This window comes from Alosa alosa, chromosome 1, assembly GCF_017589495.1.
Source record: "Alosa alosa isolate M-15738 ecotype Scorff River chromosome 1, AALO_Geno_1.1, whole genome shotgun sequence".
Taxonomy (NCBI): Eukaryota; Metazoa; Chordata; class Actinopteri; order Clupeiformes; family Clupeidae; genus Alosa; species Alosa alosa.
In genome coordinates, this window is record NC_063189.1 from 50378288 (window position 1) to 50396812 (window position 18525).

Consider the following 18525-nt stretch of genomic DNA (forward strand, 5'->3'; position numbering starts at 1 on the left):
AGACTTAGACCTAGGCTACTTTGAATGTTATGGCTGATCAGTGTCGACCTATAGTATTAAATTATGTAAAGTAAACCTGATAACTGTAATTAGTCGAGATATAGGCTAGTCGCATTTAAAGTCGCTTCTTGTCACCTTTAAAAGTGGCCTTACTTCAACTCGTGATTTTGAGTGTAAGCTATTAGATTACATACGGTAACGTGGACCTGCAGTGTCCGCAAAGAGATCAGGTGATCCAGTAACTAAAAAGCGTAGGCAGAGTGGTGAAAATGAAAAAGACAAATAATGTTTGAGCCACACTGGGGCAGCAGCTTAACAATGGCACGTTGAGGGGAGTTAAAGAGTAAGGATATTGTGCTATATTGTTTTTGTCTATTTTAACAAACACAGGTGGGTGAGATCATGGGGCTGTGCTACAGTCTTCGCCCCCGACTATTTGGAGATTTAAGTGCTTCTATTTCAAACGCTACCTCGGATTCCGATCAGCCTCCAGATTCAGCTCCTTCGCGTACTGGGGGACCTCCTCAAGAGGACGCCGGTGGATACTGCGAGAATGCACCGCTTCGCACAAGCCAAACACACCCCTGGGACACCGGCAAACAGCTGTGTGGAGACGCTTGCTCTGGAGACTTGAATACGGGTGGTTCATTATTACAGAATGGAGGTGGTAAGGGATCGGGAAAGGACCGTAGACGATTGCAATTGCTGCAAAAGAATGCCCCTCTTAAGCAGAAACATTGGGATAAGTTGTTGGTGGAGGAGAAGGAGGCCGAGAAGGAGGCTAAGAAAGTCAGCAAGACCATTGACAAGGCCTTGAAAGAGCTCAAACGGGAATATAAACAGACCCACAGGCTTCTACTATTGGGTAGGTGTGAACCGACTCTGTATCCATGCAGTTTCGCACCATTGTTTGTAGACCAGGGCCATTGTCTACACCTAGCTATGTCTTAAATGGCTAAGAGTGTTTCAGTGTTAAGTAGGCCACTGTGCTCATTAATCATGTTATCTCATGCAACGACTAGTGCCCAAACTGGATATAAGGTGCCAGTGCTGCCCTAATTTAGCAGTCGCATTATCATCGGTTGTGATAGGCATGCATTTGGTAGCCTAATCATAAAAAAATGCATTTCATAGTTTGTACATAAATGTAACTTCTAGTCATTGAAATTGCAGGCCTGCACAAACATAATGGGCATATGCTACAAGCAATTGTATGTTGGCCTACAGGAAAGGCAAGTCCATAATGTATGGGCAAGACTTCATTTATTTCGATCCAATGAGTCATTAATGTCACTTTGAAGTCCAGTGTGTGAAATAATACAGTGTGAGTAGCTGGGAAATTATTTACATTTCATCCTTTATCATCTCTTAAACCAAAATAACCCCGTTGTAAGAACAGAACAATTAAGGAGAAAGAGTATCAGAGTATACTTTAGTATTCACTAGGGCTGTCAAGCGATTAAAAAATAGTCTAATTAATTAGATACTCTGTGATTAATTAGGCTAATATAAATTAATCACATGCATCCATTTTTGCTATAAACATATTTTAAAAACAATTTAGGCAGTGAAAAGCCAAACCAATGAATGAAAAGCCAAACCGACATTATAAAAGTTCAACGTCTCTTTTATTTTACTTTATCATTTTTATTACAATTTTCCCTTTGGCGCAGGCATCAGCGTAGTGCCTGGTGTCAGATTTTTAGCAGGATAAATGCAAATGACTGAAGTTTCCACTCACTGTAAATGACATGTGCAGTACCCTAACACCAAGGTAATGTGTGGTATACCCCCCATAATTTGTCCTTTTTTTGGCCATTCAGACATGTTGTAGATTTTTATTCAGTGTGGAACAAATGTTGATTTAGTAAGGAATCGTCAGTTAGTTAGTTAGTTAGTCGGTTGGTCATAGGGTAGGTAAACATGTTTGCAAAATTAATTTTGACAATGCTGGCGGCTAGTATTATTATCAAGAGGTGTGCTAACTCTTACCTCCGGATTGCTTTGCATTGAGCTGATACTTCAGACTTTACAAACTCCTATGGTTGGCAACAGAAATTCTTTACTATAGAAATAGTAGAGAATGATGCTGTCAACAGGAGTGGTCTGGGCATTTTTTTTAAACGTAGGTTAAATGTTTCATTCCCAGGACCAAGCAGTGCTTCCTTGTCTGCCTCCCTCAGTCACTATAGCCAGACTGCACTGGGTCAAATGTCACTATGAAATGCAATTAATCAGCGTTAATATCAACGTGTTATTCTTTCTGTAATTAATTAATAGAAATTAACGTGTTATTTTAACAGCCCTAAAGTAGTATTTACTTATTAAAATAATTGCAGTGGTTTGGGCCTGAAAACATGTATGCTTTCAGGGTTTTGGTGTTGTTGACAGCAGTCATTATCTACTGAACTGAATTGTTCATGATATTGCATTTGTTTATGTTTTATATTTAAATTTCTTAGCAGACGCTTTTGTCCAAAACGACCGACTTTATATTTTAACCAAACAAAACACACCTAAACAATCTATTTTTCAATGTACTTCAACAAATCGTTCTATCCTTTATGATATGTGTCAATAAATCATGAAAAATAAACACATTGAAAAATCTTTTAATTTATTATTCCAAAAAATATCTTGATGTATTTTACTGATTTAATTATTTAATCATCTTTTACTTACAATGAAAGATAGAGGGCTACATATAATTAAAGATGTCACAAAATGATCCTACTTTATCAGGGGCCATGCACACAACAGTGGTGAAAACAGAATTTTTGCTGCATTTTTTTGCCTCTCATTAACACAACACAGCAAACACAAGGAATGTAGCATGAAGCATGGCTTTGACAATTAATGTTATTCAGTTGTAAGCTTGCATGCAGGTTATACAAGAAAAAGGCATGTTCACTCAGTTTCGCATTTCCATATGGACACTGTTTTCAGAAATCTTTGTTGTCGTGTAGCAACCCCTCTATTGTAAAATAAATACATTGAAAAATATTTTGAAATGTAGCCTGGTTAAAACCAGACACATTCACTTTGGCTCAGGCCAGAGTTTTTACCAGAATCTTTCAGTTTTTGCAGAAAGCACAAAACTTGGCAGTTACCCCTTGTGATTTAAAAATGGAAATGGACTCCTACTGTAGCGTGCCCTAGTCACCACTATCTTGATTTCAAAAATGGGCACCAAAATATGCCATTTATTCAACATTTATAATGCTATGCTGCTCTTAACACATAATATGAAGTGTCTAGCCATCTTTCAGCATTATGAAATACATAATGTGACAATCATGCATAACTAAAATGGCAGGCATGTTGGATTTTAACCGGTTGAGGAGTACGGTCACAAATATGTGATTAGACGCAGCTGGGCCCCTGGGAGTACTATCACAAATATGTGATTAGATGCAGCTGGGCCCCTGGGAGTACGATCACAAATATGTGATTAGAACGTTTTTGAAAAAAAGTTCTATACCTACCATGATGCAACAATTACCCTCAGGGACTTTTCTGCCATTAAACAATTTTAAGAACACTGAAACTGAATTTGCGTAGAATTCTAGAAGGAGCCAGGAAAATAATTCACTCGCTGGGGAGCAGCCACTGATCTATAAAGAACAGATTGTTCTTTATAGATCAGTGGGAACAGCATTGTCTTAAAGAATTCACTCCTCAACAGGTTAAAGAAGTAGTGTCAGAATTTATGGCTATCTTTAAACAAAGAGTCAAAAACTGTTATAATTTGCCCCCTACAGGCTTGCATGCTAGCAAGGAGCCTAAAACCCATGGATGCTAGCGTCTGTCAAGTCTCTTACATATGCTGCCTTCTGGAAAATTAGGTATTTTGCTTTCTATCCTAGAATTAGTACATGCCCTTTTCTTCTCTGTGTGTGCAATAACCTAGTCCAACACGTCCCACTGTTAGCCTAATTCAATGGAAGTGGGTGGGGTGCATCCCATAAAATGGTTATACCTGTTCTCTACAATTTAATATCTTAAGACAATGAAGCTCATTTAAATACGTAATACCTTATGAGTTTAGCCGACATGTTAAAACTCATGCTACTGTAGTCAGTAAAACAGCCTTCTGTGGTTTTAGGACACTCGCGGCCCGTGGGTGCCACGTGGTGGTAGATTTGTTGGGGAATAGCTGTTTTAGCTGGAAACACTAAAAGCTCCATTTTTGAGAGATTAAGAGCCCGTCCACACGGAGACACTTTTTGGGTTAAACGCAGAGGTTTTGCTTCGTCTTGGCTGAGCGTCCAAACGAATCCTGTAAACGCACTGCCCGAAACCGCACTTTTTTGAAACCTGGTCCCAGAGTGGAAAAATCTGAAACCGTAGCCCCTTTGAATTCGTTTGGACAGCTTAAACCAAGACATCCTACTTGGCGTGATCGATGATGTCATCGCCACACCTCAGCTGCCCTGGACTTGACACTTATAGTATTGCCTAACAATACTAGTTTTCATACATGACATTACCTAACATTACACTCCATAGGATAAATATCACAACTGGAAGGCGCGGCCCGATAGCTTATGACTTGGTGGACTGAACACTGTTTTTCCGGTGTTTTTTATGCATTCTAGCTACTGTCAGTGACGCGAGAGAACTTAAGTTATTAGGGAAGTGCGGTGTAAGTTTACATTAATTTGTGCGTAGTGCCGGTGTCATTCATTTATTTTACATGTCTTACAACATAAATAAATGCATTCATAGTCAGATATGAGCATACAAAGACGCTTAGAACTCATGTTAAGCCTATAGATGCGCACTAAATGCGAATGCGCGATTTGATGCAAGCAAAAGTATCGACTGTTGCTAACAAAGGTATTATAGCAATATTATAAATGTGGCGACAGAACAGCCTAGAACTTGGGTACGTCTAGCCTTTGCACTTGCGGTGATAACCAAAACTAATGTGAATCGCGGACTATCCTACAACTAAAGAAAGTAAAGGAGATTATTTTTACCTGCGTTAGCCAAATAAAGGACGGGACTACACCCTTCACAAACTGTAAAAATTAAGTTTATTAGTTTTACAGTTGACTACAGTTGACAGTTCACTAGGCTATAAGTCCACACAAAAAATTCTGGTTTCCTCGCACTAGCCAGTTTTGTCGAAGCCTACTCTGTCTGTTGTATGGCCTACACTGCACGCAAGCGTTGGTCAATATCTGTAACAAACAGTGCCACCTATAGGCCTGGGATATGAAGTAATGTGTTGAGTCGTGTTGAGATGGATCCGTTTGGACGCAAATATTCTTGATACGGTTCCAGGGAAGACGGAGGGAAAAAAGGTCGGTTTGGTACGTGTGGACTAGGCCTAAGCTGAAGGTGCCGATATTTCATCAAGACTGCAATATCCTTAAGGCATGCAGAAATCCTATGGGAAACGGTTAGGGGTGGACACCGAAACCCGGTTCTAATATATAACCGGCGCCGAGGCAAGCAGTAGTAATGACATCAAATAACAACGTGGATTTCGGTGCCTCATTTCGATGGCACTTAAATCTCTGTTTTTTTTTTTGTTGTTTTTTTTAATACGAGGCATCACTTCACGTCACGCACCATCTGTAACATCTTGCTCTGCTCTGATAGCACAACATTCTAACATAAACATTTCAACATATAAGCCTAAAGCAGAGGGGCGCACCATAGTGTTATCACAATACCAAAATTATTGTTTCAATACCGATACCAAGTCAAGAATTGTGATTTCGATACTTCTTCGATACTTACTTTAAAAATGTATTTGATTTGAGGGCCCCTACCACCTTGACGTCATCATTAATATTGAATTTAGTGAGCACACCAGTGGCCATCCTACATTCTGCTTGACTCTCCACACACACACAAACTACACACGGAAAATGATTGCTTATGTCATATTTCATATATTTTGGAATTCATATAAAGTGTATATTTTGTTAAGAATGTATAGTATTTTATAATCTGCATAATTACTAGTAGTTAAAAATGTTATCACTTAAACTAGCAGCCATGCCTCGCTGTTTATGGCACGACAGCCGTGCGTACGTGTGTGGGGAGAAAAGACGCACAGGCTACGGGAGGAGGCACTAGAAGCATACCTTACGCACGGGCATGTTACTTCAAAAGAACGTCACGGTTATTCTTAAAACGTCACAGTCATTCTTAAAAGTATCGATATTAATAAAATTAGGTGTTGGTCATTTTTAATTTCAGGGTATTGCGATACTTTTCTAGTATTGGTGCACCATGCAACACTAGTGCACCACATAGGTTAGTGACCGTGTTTGACAGCTTGCCTGAGTCCATGCCATTGCCAAGTAGCCTACTTTAAAGGACCAGTATGTAGGAAATGCATAGAAAATGTATTCCAAACCATTCCAAAAATGATCACCATATGTCGTCAGAGAGTAAGGAAACACGATGAATTGAAGTAATGGCTTATTTGACATTACTATAACCAGTGGTGGAGGAAGTACTGAAACTCAGTACTTAAGTAAAAGTACAAATAATCAAAGAAATATTTACTTTAGTAAAAGTAAAAGTACCACAATGATAACCCTACTTAAGTAAAAGTAAAAAGTGCCTGTTTGTAAATGGATTAAAAAAAAAGTATTTGCTTAGAGATTTATTCTCTTAATATCTATATTCTAATTAAAAAAAGAATATGGGCTGTGACATTTTAATTAAGCTAGTTTTAGGTTAAACTAGGCTAGATAGTTTTAAGCTAATGTAATTGTGCTTACCATCTGTGGCCCAGTTTACATTCTGACTTAACCAGAATTACATTCTCCAGAATTGTAGGCTATCTACTAGGGCAGGGGTGGGCAAACTTTTTGGCTCAAGGGCCACATTGGGTTTTGAAAATTGGCAGGCGGGCCGCACAACATAAATAAAAAATAAGAAAAATAGCCTATAATTTAGTATGAAAAGTACTTCTTTTAAAATATGAATTGCTTAAAAATACTGCTAATTTTATGTTGTTTAACAAATGTATAAATTGTGCACTGTCGCTTTAAGACAGTCGCTTTAATTCACGTTTATTTCTCAATGATCTTCTGCCTGCTCCGCTATGGCTAGTGCTGTATCTACGGCTGGGCCCTCTCCAAGGGCGCGGGAAGGGGGATGCTGAGGGTGCTGCAGCACTCCCTGCTGGCAGGAGATAGATTTTTAAAACATATTATATAGGCTACATGTTTAAATAATTAGCCTACTAATTTGCTGTCTGACATTTATATTTTTGTATGTGAAATGATGAGTCAAATAACAAAAAAGGGTTATGGATAGGTTTGAATATAGGCTACTAAAAATGAACAGTTATAGAGATCAACCGTAAACCTGAGTCAGTTACTGACCGTAGCATGGTTTCAGCTAGGCCTATGTGATGTATGGTTGATATAAGTCTACATATTCTATGCGATTTACACGTTCAAAAAAGCATGGATAAGCTGAAAGAAACTTTAATGGTGTTTTGCAAAATTAATACATGTATAGCTAGTGAAATCATTTCACTATCCTAGTCGCTAAGATAGAAATTATTAGGACACTTGCTGTGGAGACGACACACTTTAGGCTATTCAGAAATTATTTGCGAGATCATTGCAGCCTGATTATTAGCCTATATTTAAAGCCAAACATCTCTGGTGTGGTTTTGACGATCAGAAAAGTATTTTTCCTTAGCTATACTGAAATAGGCTAATGATGTCAAGTGCGCTTCTGTGGGGTTAGGGTGGGCGAGGTGGCTTTGGATTGCTGTCGCGGAACATTGGAATTTGTGGCTGCCCAGGACTTTTCTAAAACTTATCTCTATCACCCGCACACCGCGCTAAAATGACGTATTTAGCAGTCAAAATCCGAAACATGTCCAGGAGGGGAAAAATTGCCGGACATCCATTATTTTTGTTATTCAGCACCCCTGATCAAAAATAGGTTCCCGCGCGCCTGGCCCTCTCACAGTTTTTAAATGGTCAGTAGTGGGAACTACTGTTGCCTTCATGATTTCCTTTTAAAAGTTTCTTATAAAAAGGAGATATCAATTATCAACAATGACAAGCCAGCTGGAACCTGTGGCTCTCTCTCCCTCCCGTGAGTGCAGACGCGTTCCCAATTAAATGGATCGCATAATGTTCACGTTATGTGAAATGATGAGTCTGCTGCAAAGGAGATAACTAAGAGTTAACTTCGTTTAACATGATGTTATCTCTATTTAACATGATGTTTTGACATTGACATTGTAAACGTTCTCTAAGGGGGGTGAAAAGCAGTTTGCAGTAAAGCTAACCAACGTCGCTTCTATCGCAGGAAAAAAATAGCGAGCAGCCTGATAACCAAATGAAATGCTCGGCGGGCCGGATGAAAGTGCTTGGCTGGCCGGATACGGCCCGCGCGCCGCAGTTTGCCCACCCCTGTACTAGGGTGATCTGCTGAGTTAATTTAATACCATTCAGCAAAACACGAGAGGCTGAAGTTTAACGGGGTGGACAAGGGAAAAGTCCGATGGATCCTAATGCCAATTCTGCTGGTCCGGATTGAACAGAAAAGTTGTTGAGAAAGGTGTCTTTATGATAAGGTTCAGTTTCACTTGCACAGACGCGCATAGACATTGAACGAGCGCTCACATTACTACCCCCAATTTTAGGCTATGCCTCTTTATTTGATTACACAGTTACGAATTATTTCCTAATCTGGAAAATGTTTAGTTTTTTTCGGCCAGCGGTTCTATAATAGTCTACTATTCATTTGTGCCGCAAATGATCAGACATGTGACAGACGCATGAGCATAGCCTGTAACTTCGCTGCTCCGTGGACTAGCAATCTCATCGGGGAGGAGGCCCTAACGCTGCAGATAATAGACAGAGAAAGGCAAGCATATGCTCGGGGCACAGAACACATTTGCATGCCCAGTGTAGCCATGGGTGTGGTGAATATAGCCTACCGAATGCAGATGGCTACCAGTTCACGCTTTGCCTGGTCTAGACTAGAAGCCTATGTTTCAAAGCTTTAGAAGCGGGGCACGTATCGCTCTAAAATCTCAACCCAGCCCCCTGGTAAAACAAACGTGTTTGTCAGAGACAAAAAAACTGATCATAAAATGTAGCCTAACGTAAAAAGTAACGATGGTGTTGTAGAAATGTAGTGGAGTAAAAGTACAGATAATTGCTGCAAAATGTAACGAAGTAAAAGTCAAAAGTATGCAATATAGATTATACTTAAGTAAAGTACAAATACGTGCTTAATTTACTTAAGTACAGTAACGAAGTATTTGTACTTCGTTACATTCCACCACTGACTATAACCCCGTAAAAAAATGAGTTACGGGCGGAATCGGGCGGAGCAATTTAATTCTAGAATAGTGTATTAATAATGGGCCGGCGCTTTCTCTTATTTGGGTTGCTAGATTAGCAAAGGCCACTGTTAACAGCTGTCAGTTGTAGTCATGAGTAGCCTACGAAAGGCAGTCGAAGGAGGTGGCGTTATCGCCACCAAAATTACCAAAATATTGTTCGATAAAACAAGAAACCAATTAAGTGGACATCGGCGTAGCCTTCCTGAGATGCTGATGTCTTCATCAAATGAAGAATATCTGACACAGAGCTGGTCATATTTCTCCTCGACAGGTAGGCTAAACTTCATCTGCATCGCTAACTTCAGCTAAATATGTTACGTTGGTGAGCGAGAGATTTTTTGTTTTCACTGTTTCCATAATGTGTAGCTGGGCCATGGTTGGAGAAATGTTAAAGCAGCTGCAGGTCAACTAACGTAAGCTATGTCTTCATTACAACTGGCAACCCAGAGCATCGCGTCTTGAGAACTAGGGGTGGGCGATATGGACAAAAATAATATCTCGATATTTTTCGTGATTTTGACGATAACGATAATTAGTCGATATCCTTTAAAAACATTTTTTTGTTAAAGTCTGACTTACTTTACAGCTCATTATTTATGAATAGCATCATTACAGTAATAACTAATAACCTAACCTGTGACTTTTTACCAAATCAACCAATGCATTGTCACTCTATGACACATTTCCAATTCTGCCCCCACTTGTGTGTGTGGCAATGACATGGTCTAGCCAGCTACATTAGAGAAGATGAATAGGCCTAACAGTTTCCCAAGAGAAAGTCTGAAGCTGAAGTTCCTTTCAAACCTTTACATAGGATTCACTGTAAAACTAAGCAGACCAACAGAGTACATCTCAGTTATTTCCTTCGATGTTTTGTTTAAGAGCAATCATGTAGGCTTGCATTCCAAGTTACAAAATAGAAACTAATGCGTTAACTTATGACTAATGTATATGAGAAATCCCATAGAGATGCTAACGGTTAGCATAATCAGTAAACGTAGATATTTAGAGCGAACTTCAGTCCATTTACAAAAGAGCTACATGAGAATAGTTCTTTGTTTACAACTGACTATTAAAATACTCAAAGGCTAATGTTTTCTCTACAAATAATACTGTGTAGGAAAAAACGTGACTGTCTCATCAATGCTACTTGAACAGAAGTAGCCGCAGAAAATCCCAAGTAGGCTACTCTCGCTGCACAAAATAAACATTAGGCGTGCGTGTGACAACGTTGTGACCACTTAAAATTATATATGTTCTTTATAGATCAGGTTGTAACCCACTAGTGATCACATGACACTTGCTCTCCGCTGGTTTTGTGTTGATGACTGCATACACCTCCTGGGAATGTATGAAAAAAAGTTCTGCATTTCTTCGTATGAGTGCTGATTATGTGTTTTCCAGACTCTGCCGTAATAGTTCTGGGGGACTTCAACCACTGCAATCTCTCTGACGAGCTCCCAAACTACACTCAACAGGTGACATGTCCGACAAGAGGAGATAACATTCTGGTTCACTACAGTATGAAAGTATGGTCCACAGATGCTATCGATATGCTGAAAGGCTGCTTTGAAATAGCATTGTGTAGTTGTTTGTAAGAAAGTATCAGCCTTATCCTTTGTGAGCAACAGCTGGCAAAAGGGCGTTATGAGAACCGTTTAGACTCTCTTAAAGTGGCTCAAAGGCTCAATGTATCTCCACACTTCATTGGTAGACAGTTTCCGAACCAGGGGCCATCCCTGACATTTAAAACGATGTTAAAGGAGACATTGAGAACTTTGAAAAAGCACTGGTAGTTTACTTACAAGACGTTTTACACCCATTTATACAGACAGTATCTTCTTTGAAAAGCACTGGTAGTTTACAAGTATCTTCACGAAGTTTTTTGTAGCCATCTTGAATTTAGTCACGATAAGTCGAGCAACGAAAGTAAGAATGAACAGGTATGATAAGGGATCAGATTCCAAAAATAATTCAGTGGAAATGCATGGATTCCAGCAGCAACTGGAATCCATGCATTTCCACTAAATTATTTTTGGAATCTGAGAGTTTACCAATGAAGTGTGGAGATACATTGAGCCTCGTAAATGGGTGTAAAACAGTGATTTATTTGCATGGCTAGCCCGATGCCGAAGCACCACTATTGAAAAAGCTGTTGGTAGCATCGGCTAACTAGCGCCAGATTTTGGAGTGCAGGGGACAAGCCGAGATGGGCTATGAGACATACGTTCACACTCGGTATCATGTTTCAATACACTTTAGGTCAATATCACACCGGAATTCTCCTTTAAGTTTCATTAACGCTTAGTTTTGTGCGAATGGCAACAAACGTCACCTAGCCTGCTAGGTCGACAACCTCGGTATGACCATTTATTAATTAGCCCGACAAATAACGTTACTTGTTTTTTAGTGAACACATATTGGACCATAGCTTAACGTGAGAACATGGACCTACTACATCAGGATACTCTGTAAACATTTTACACATAATCAGGAAGCTACTTTGCTGTTCAGTGTGTGATGTGTTTAAAGTGGTACTACATTTAAAAAAACTTATTTTTATTCTTTGTTTCAAGTGCATAAGAAAATACCACATTATGATGATGATGGTTATGGTTACCCTTAACAAATACAAAACAATATAATAATTAAGTGTGCTTGCAAAGCACACTTATTGTTCTTCTTAAGTTTTATTATTATTATTTTTCCCGTCTCCCTAATTTTTTGTCTGCCCTAGCGCCTAGACCCTTTGAGACAGAGACACAGTTCCAACTTTAAAACGTCCGGTCAGTACCGATGTAAGTTGCTCGCGAAGATGACGTCAGGTGGGCGTGTCATTCGTCCGCCATATTGGATTGAACAGAACGCGAAACTAAATTTTCACAGGTCACAAATTTGGTCCGAACGTCACGAAACCAAGCCTCACAAAAGTTACCAGAAGGATTTTTGATTTTCGAAAGCGTTTCCCGTCACAGCCAAACGAAATCGGCGAAGCTCGACAGGAAGTCGTCCATATCTCAGGGACACTGTCACATATCGATACCAAATTTTGTATTTGAACTCGGAACTCCAATGTGAGGGTGCATAAGCTAAAAAAAAAAGAAAACATTCCAAAAGTTCCCAGCATTTGGCAAACCACCCACCCGTATTTGGTAACTATCATCTTCCACATTTGCAGTTGTACTGGTACATCCATCACAATGCCTTCCAAGTATGCACAATGTCTCGGGGCAGCCACAATGTCTCCGGGCAACCTTGCCCAATCATGAAATCCTTGCTCTGCCATGGGATATTATGGACATACGAACTGAAATGGTAAGGAGAACATTAGCTATTTATTGCTGACGTAGTACAGTTATTTTCACATTGACGTATTCAAATTAAATTTTTCATTATTGTTAAATATCATGATGGGAGAGTATTATTAAAAATGTTACAAGTATGCAAATGAATATGTTTACGGGCATTTAGGTTTTACTGTGTTGTTTTGTTGTAAAGACATGCAAGGCATTCTGGGCCGTAATAAACAGTGGTCGGCAGCACTCCATAGGCTACGTATTAATATGAATAGGTGTTTCTGTAAACCTAGGGACAATAAACAGCTATCTCTGTTACAAAAACAAGCTGGTAAAAGATTGTTTTCCTAAAAGCATGGAGTTGACGAAAGAATAAGCAAGCAATGTCACGTTAATGTTAAATAGCCTACATCTGAACGCTAGGTGCCAACGTTGTATTACATTTCACTGACTACGTCTGAACTTCACAAGTAAGGAGAGTGCAAATATTATGTAATTTATCATAGGATATTATAGGAAATGTTATTTCTTGTTTATTCTAATTGCACCACACACATCCATTCGTAACACTTTTAATACCTTGAAAAGACTCTCATTTCGGTTATTTGATGTTGCCTAGCAACACAGCCTTCAGAGCAAAGATTCTAGAACAGAGCTTCAGAGAGACACGTTTTGAGTTTGTGGCCAAGTACCTAAAATATTGGTTTCCATGTGTATGTGCTGGATGGTGTGCTTCCTTTATGAAAGTAAGTGTTTTATAGAGTTACAGACATAATGAGTCATGTTGTAGTGGTCCACATAGATGTGCCCCTTCTGTTATTAGAATGCTAAGTGGAGATTTAACATCATTCATTTCTTGTGTGGCTAGAAGCTAGCGAGCTATGTCATAGGGAGGAGATGTTGCTGTAACGTTATGGGATTTATGTTGCTTAGCGTAATGCCATGGTCATTTGATATGAGATGCTTGTACTCGTAACTTCGTCACTCTTAACTTTAGGACTCCTATTTTTTTTTACTAAGAGTAATTCAGGAAGCATTTTAGCCCTAAAAGTAGCGCCTGAGTCTGTGACAGCTTAAGCGAGGACTCCTAATAAGACCGATTCACAAACAATGTTTTGTGGTGGCATTTCACATTGCGATGTTTTGAAATGCGTCTAATAATCACGAGGGAACAATTTTGCATTGTAGGCATAACTAAGGGATGCAGTAACACCACCAACAACAACCAAAACTAGCCTACTCATTGTTTACATGTACATTAAATGTAACGTTTCATTGTGAATCAAATTCTCCTCTTTGCAAACGTTGGCATAGGCATATGGTGACAGATTAATTTATTAATGTTGCTGCGTGAATCACGGTAAGTGCGAATGAAGTGGCCACTTCTTAATGGGACTCACTGTATGGAAGTAGGCTAAGTAAAATAGAGATGTTTAAAATAAGATAAAGTTAGGATATGCCCGCTTGACAACGGCAGAGATAATTGGCCTTTGGCCATAGCAACCATCCATTTAGAACGACTGGCCTTCATAGCAACCAAGGATCTTAGCTGTGATTCATGTAGCTACAGTATGCATGCAATGTGATGCAAAGTATAGAAAGGTGATGAAATATACAGAGACAGGTCAAGAAATATAGTTCAATGTAGACAGTAGTATACAGTTGATTTACAGAAGGTGGTTTAGAGTAATATGAATTAAATATAAATATGTGCAGTGTATTAGCAGTTATCTCATACAATAAGTAGAATAATGTATGTAGCAGTAACATTATAATAGTAGAAATAATAATATATATGCAGTGCATTAACAGAATATAATAAAACAGAATAAATATGGATATTCAATATGACAAATATATAACAGATACATAACATACAGCTATGTGCAGTGTGGAAACAGTGTCATTGTAGTGCAAAAACAACATTATAAGAGTAGTAAGAATAAGTCTATGTGCAGGATGAATAGTATAAAGATCAGTAGAATAACTATGTATAAATGTAATTACAGTAGGCCTATGTGCATGTGTAAATAAATAGAAAACTATGGATGAGAGGGATAAATTAATTTTATTTAATCGTAAAAGTAAATTGCATTAAATTAAATTGCAATTAAAAATCTTTCCAGTAGGCTTTAATATCACGCAAAAAGTACAACCAAAGCTGAGCTTGTACCAACAACAAGCAAGGAATGTGAATTTTGGCACATTTTCATGATCCACTGGGTCGTTATGGGCCACACAAAATACGGTGTTGCTAAAATTACTCCTATTGTGGCTATTAGAGACATGCGTTCATGAGTATCCAGCTACATTCAATGAGTTAAGTGGAATACATTCACACACAGAAAAAAAACATCACTAATGTTGTGGACATTCCTTTATTCTCAGATACATCAATAGGCTCTCAAAACAATCCTAAACAGACATAAGGTCTTTATAGAGCAAATCCATATAGATTATTTGTCAAATAAACCAGTAAAACAGAATTAGGGGATGGAATATATAACATTCACACTCATAGCTCATATTTTTAAAATAAATCAGTGGAAAAGTATCCTGACAAACAAGCAGCATTTTAATGCCTTAGTCATATTTCATAATTTCAATTTTTCTCTAGGTTACCTGATAGCCCAGTTTGAGAGGTGCAAGACGCGTGACATTATTATGACCACCGCTAGCGAAGCGGTCATATAGGGATTATCAAATTTTTTTCCCCGTCATCTACTTCCTGAATTTTTGGTCAACGATACCCGGGACACCGAACCACCGGGGCACATGAAATTTGGTGGGTATGTAGCCCCACTAGACTTTTAAGGAAACATTTTATTTTGTCCACTCCCCCCCCCCCCTGTGCTGGGCCCCCCAAACCGCAAGCAAAAAAAGCTGTTTTTCCTAAATAACTACCTGAACCGTGGCACTGAGGATGAAAAATCTTTTATGGTATGTTGGTCTCAAGGGCCCACATCAATCTGGCCCATAATCACTCATTTGTGATTTGCACCCCCCCCGGTAAAAAATGAAAATGCAATATTATTCTGCTTTAATCGCCCCTATCTTCAGTTAAGATGTTCAGAACTGCACCAAATGTTATGCGTATGATTGACCTGGCATTCTCTGGGGGTATGCCAAGTTTCAGAGAATTTCATCCATGGGGGTCTAAAAAAATTAGGTTATGTGTACATTTAGTGACTGTACACTCATTGGCCTGTAGATGGCGGTGCACACATATACACATGCACACACACACAGGCACCCACATACTATCGGTATTAGAACGGCCGATACATAATTACAAATTCAGTAGGATTAAAAGAAAGCCAAAATAAATAGTCATCATCATCATCATGGCTGCATTTCCAGTATTGGCGATAAGTAGTCATTTGTCCACTAGATGGCGCGTCGTTGCAGTGAGACGTAATTTTGTTGGAAGTTAAAAGTGGGTTGGAAAAACAACGCTTCATACAAGGAGTGTAGTTTACCGCAGAGAACGTCTAATAAGGATAGGAGGATGTTCACATGAAATGTAATTTCCATTTCTTCTTGAAGCCGAAATAAATCTGAGGATGTTTATCGGACATGCTTGGTTTTTACTGCAGGTACGTTAATCTTATAATATCAATAAGGACCTAGGTAATGTTACCGTTAGCGTTGGTTGAGTGATGGAGGCCAATTTGATTGATTGCATTTGTAGAAAACTATAAATGCGGTTATATCAAACAAATTGATAGCAGCACTGTAATTGTATCTTTCGACTGGCATTTGTTGCACGTGCTACAAAAATCATTCTGTGCAATGGAAGATTTACCAACGTTACACCGGTTTGTCAGTGTATTGAGCTTGGTCTGGTGAAAGCCAGACTAGCCATGGACCTCAGTTACACAATGCAAGGGAACATGAATCAGCCTATATTTGCACGAACAATAACGGACAACAGCTCTTCAACTTTGGCCCATTAAAATGTGTATGAACAGTCTAGCGACGCATTTCATCAAGGCCCATTTGGACATGTCAGTTATTTGCACCACTGGTTAGATTTAAAACAGCATTTCGTTTCAGACTTCTGTTACTTAATTTGTGCATTGACAATAAAGTATTACATGAACTAAAGATGACTAAAATCTTATGTAGAAGAAGAAACATTCACAAAAAATCCATCCATCCAAAAATGACCTTTGTTTTTGATAGCTGTTGAAAACGGCATGGAACTGACAGATGTTTTTGTTTATAAGTGACCTTTCATCAATCCAGTTGCAATCGATGAACTGTGATGAACTGCCCTACTTGTGATTGTTTAGAGATTTTAAAGGTTTTATAACAATGCTACATCTTCTTTGGCTATTCTACAATCTATTCACCTTTTCAGCACCAGTAGGCTACTTTCTGTGCAGCCGCACACCCACACTCAGGCATGCCAAACAAGCATACACAAAAGTTTCAAGAGTGGGGGATGGAGTAAAATATGGAGACAAATTGAAGTGTGATTTATTTTCGCGGAACGGATGTACAGGACTGAGCGGCGGTCATATGTTGTACCGCTATGCCGTACATCTAGTTTATTTTTGCAGCCAATCACTGCTGCTGTTTTATTTTATTGATTTGATTTTAGTCATAGAAGCTAAATTCAAAGGCAGGCCACAGGTAAAATCCAACGAACCGCATTTACCCCGCAAGGCAATAGTTGAATAGAGCTTTTGAGGTATTGCCACTGCTCCAACACTGAAAGGCACTGTTAGAATGCTTGGATCAAGCTAGGTTCAGCATAGCGTATGTCACTGTCTGCTCACGTTGGTGACCGGACCAGGGCAAGCACACTTTCGCAGTTCCCGCCGGAAATGCAGTCTAGTTAAAACAGGGATCAATCAATAGCCCAATGAAATAAACAATGAAAATGAGGGGGGGGAAGCAATAATAAATAACAATGGCCATTCAATCAATAATATAATAACAATAACATGGTAAGACTACATTAAGGAGAATATCAATAATAAACAACAATGTAAAATTAATCAACATCCTAATGAAAATAAAACAGTACTACTGCATACAAACCATAACGCCTAAGAAGTGCTTAAAAGACCAAAAACTATCACAAGAACAAAGAGCACTGGGCAACTCATTCCACCAACATGGAACCACTGAGGAAAAGAGTCTTGAATTTGACCTAGCGTTTAAGACTGGTCGACACAGCAGACGCTCATCAGAAGACCGCAGTGGGCGGTTGGGGATGTACATCTTGATCATTGAATTAAAATAACAAGGAGCAGATCCAGTCAGTGTCCTATAGGCCAAAGTGAGAGATTTAAATGTAAATATAGCTGCAAGCAGCAATGAGGGGGCCAAGCAGAATAGGCCGAAGTAACCACGGCGACAAGATAGAACTCAGCAGACACTCGCGATCAACACTTTCAACAAGTGTCACATCAAACATAACTGATTTTGTAGGGCTGAAACAGAGCTGAGTATTGCCACTGCCTCCGCCAGCCAGCCCCCCCCACCTAATCACCCCTGCCCGTCCTGCCCCGCCCTTCCACGCACGCATTAGAATGAACTGGATGGAACATGTTGTCATCAGTTTCACATCCAAAAATAAAAGATCACATCAGCACATCAGCAACTACAGATCAAAATGCAATATTGCTAATCACAGCACCCACTACAGGTCAAAGGTCAACACATTTTTTGAGCGTCCTCCTAATGGGGGCATGAATCTATGTAGTAAGTTTGGTTATGATACATGGCAGGGTTGCTGAGATATGAGCTCACTTCCTGTTTGGCGGCACCAAGAAATTTCGACATGCGATTACAGCGAATGCTTCTGTCAATTGTTCCAGAAAGCAAAGCAATGATAAGGCATTGTCTGAAGATGGTCTATGCCAATTTTGG

At 39.2% G+C, this 18525-nt stretch overlaps 1 protein-coding gene across 2 annotated transcripts in view; it reads left to right on the forward strand.

Annotated features, from left to right (window-relative positions):
- The first annotated feature begins 228 nt into the window (after positions 1-228).
- LOC125296376 (guanine nucleotide-binding protein G(olf) subunit alpha) overlaps positions 229-18525 on the forward strand; it is a 174202-nt gene continuing 155905 nt past the window's right edge. Inside the window, exons 1-2 of one of the 2 annotated variants that reach the window (XM_048246288.1) lie at positions 829-865; positions 3762-3845. In XM_048246288.1, the coding sequence (XP_048102245.1) occupies positions 3824-3845 (22 nt within the window). In that variant the 5' untranslated portion in view covers positions 829-865; positions 3762-3823. Of the gene's footprint in view, positions 866-3761; positions 3846-18525 lie in introns of both variants that reach the window. The other variant, XM_048246263.1, reaches the window with a different exon arrangement.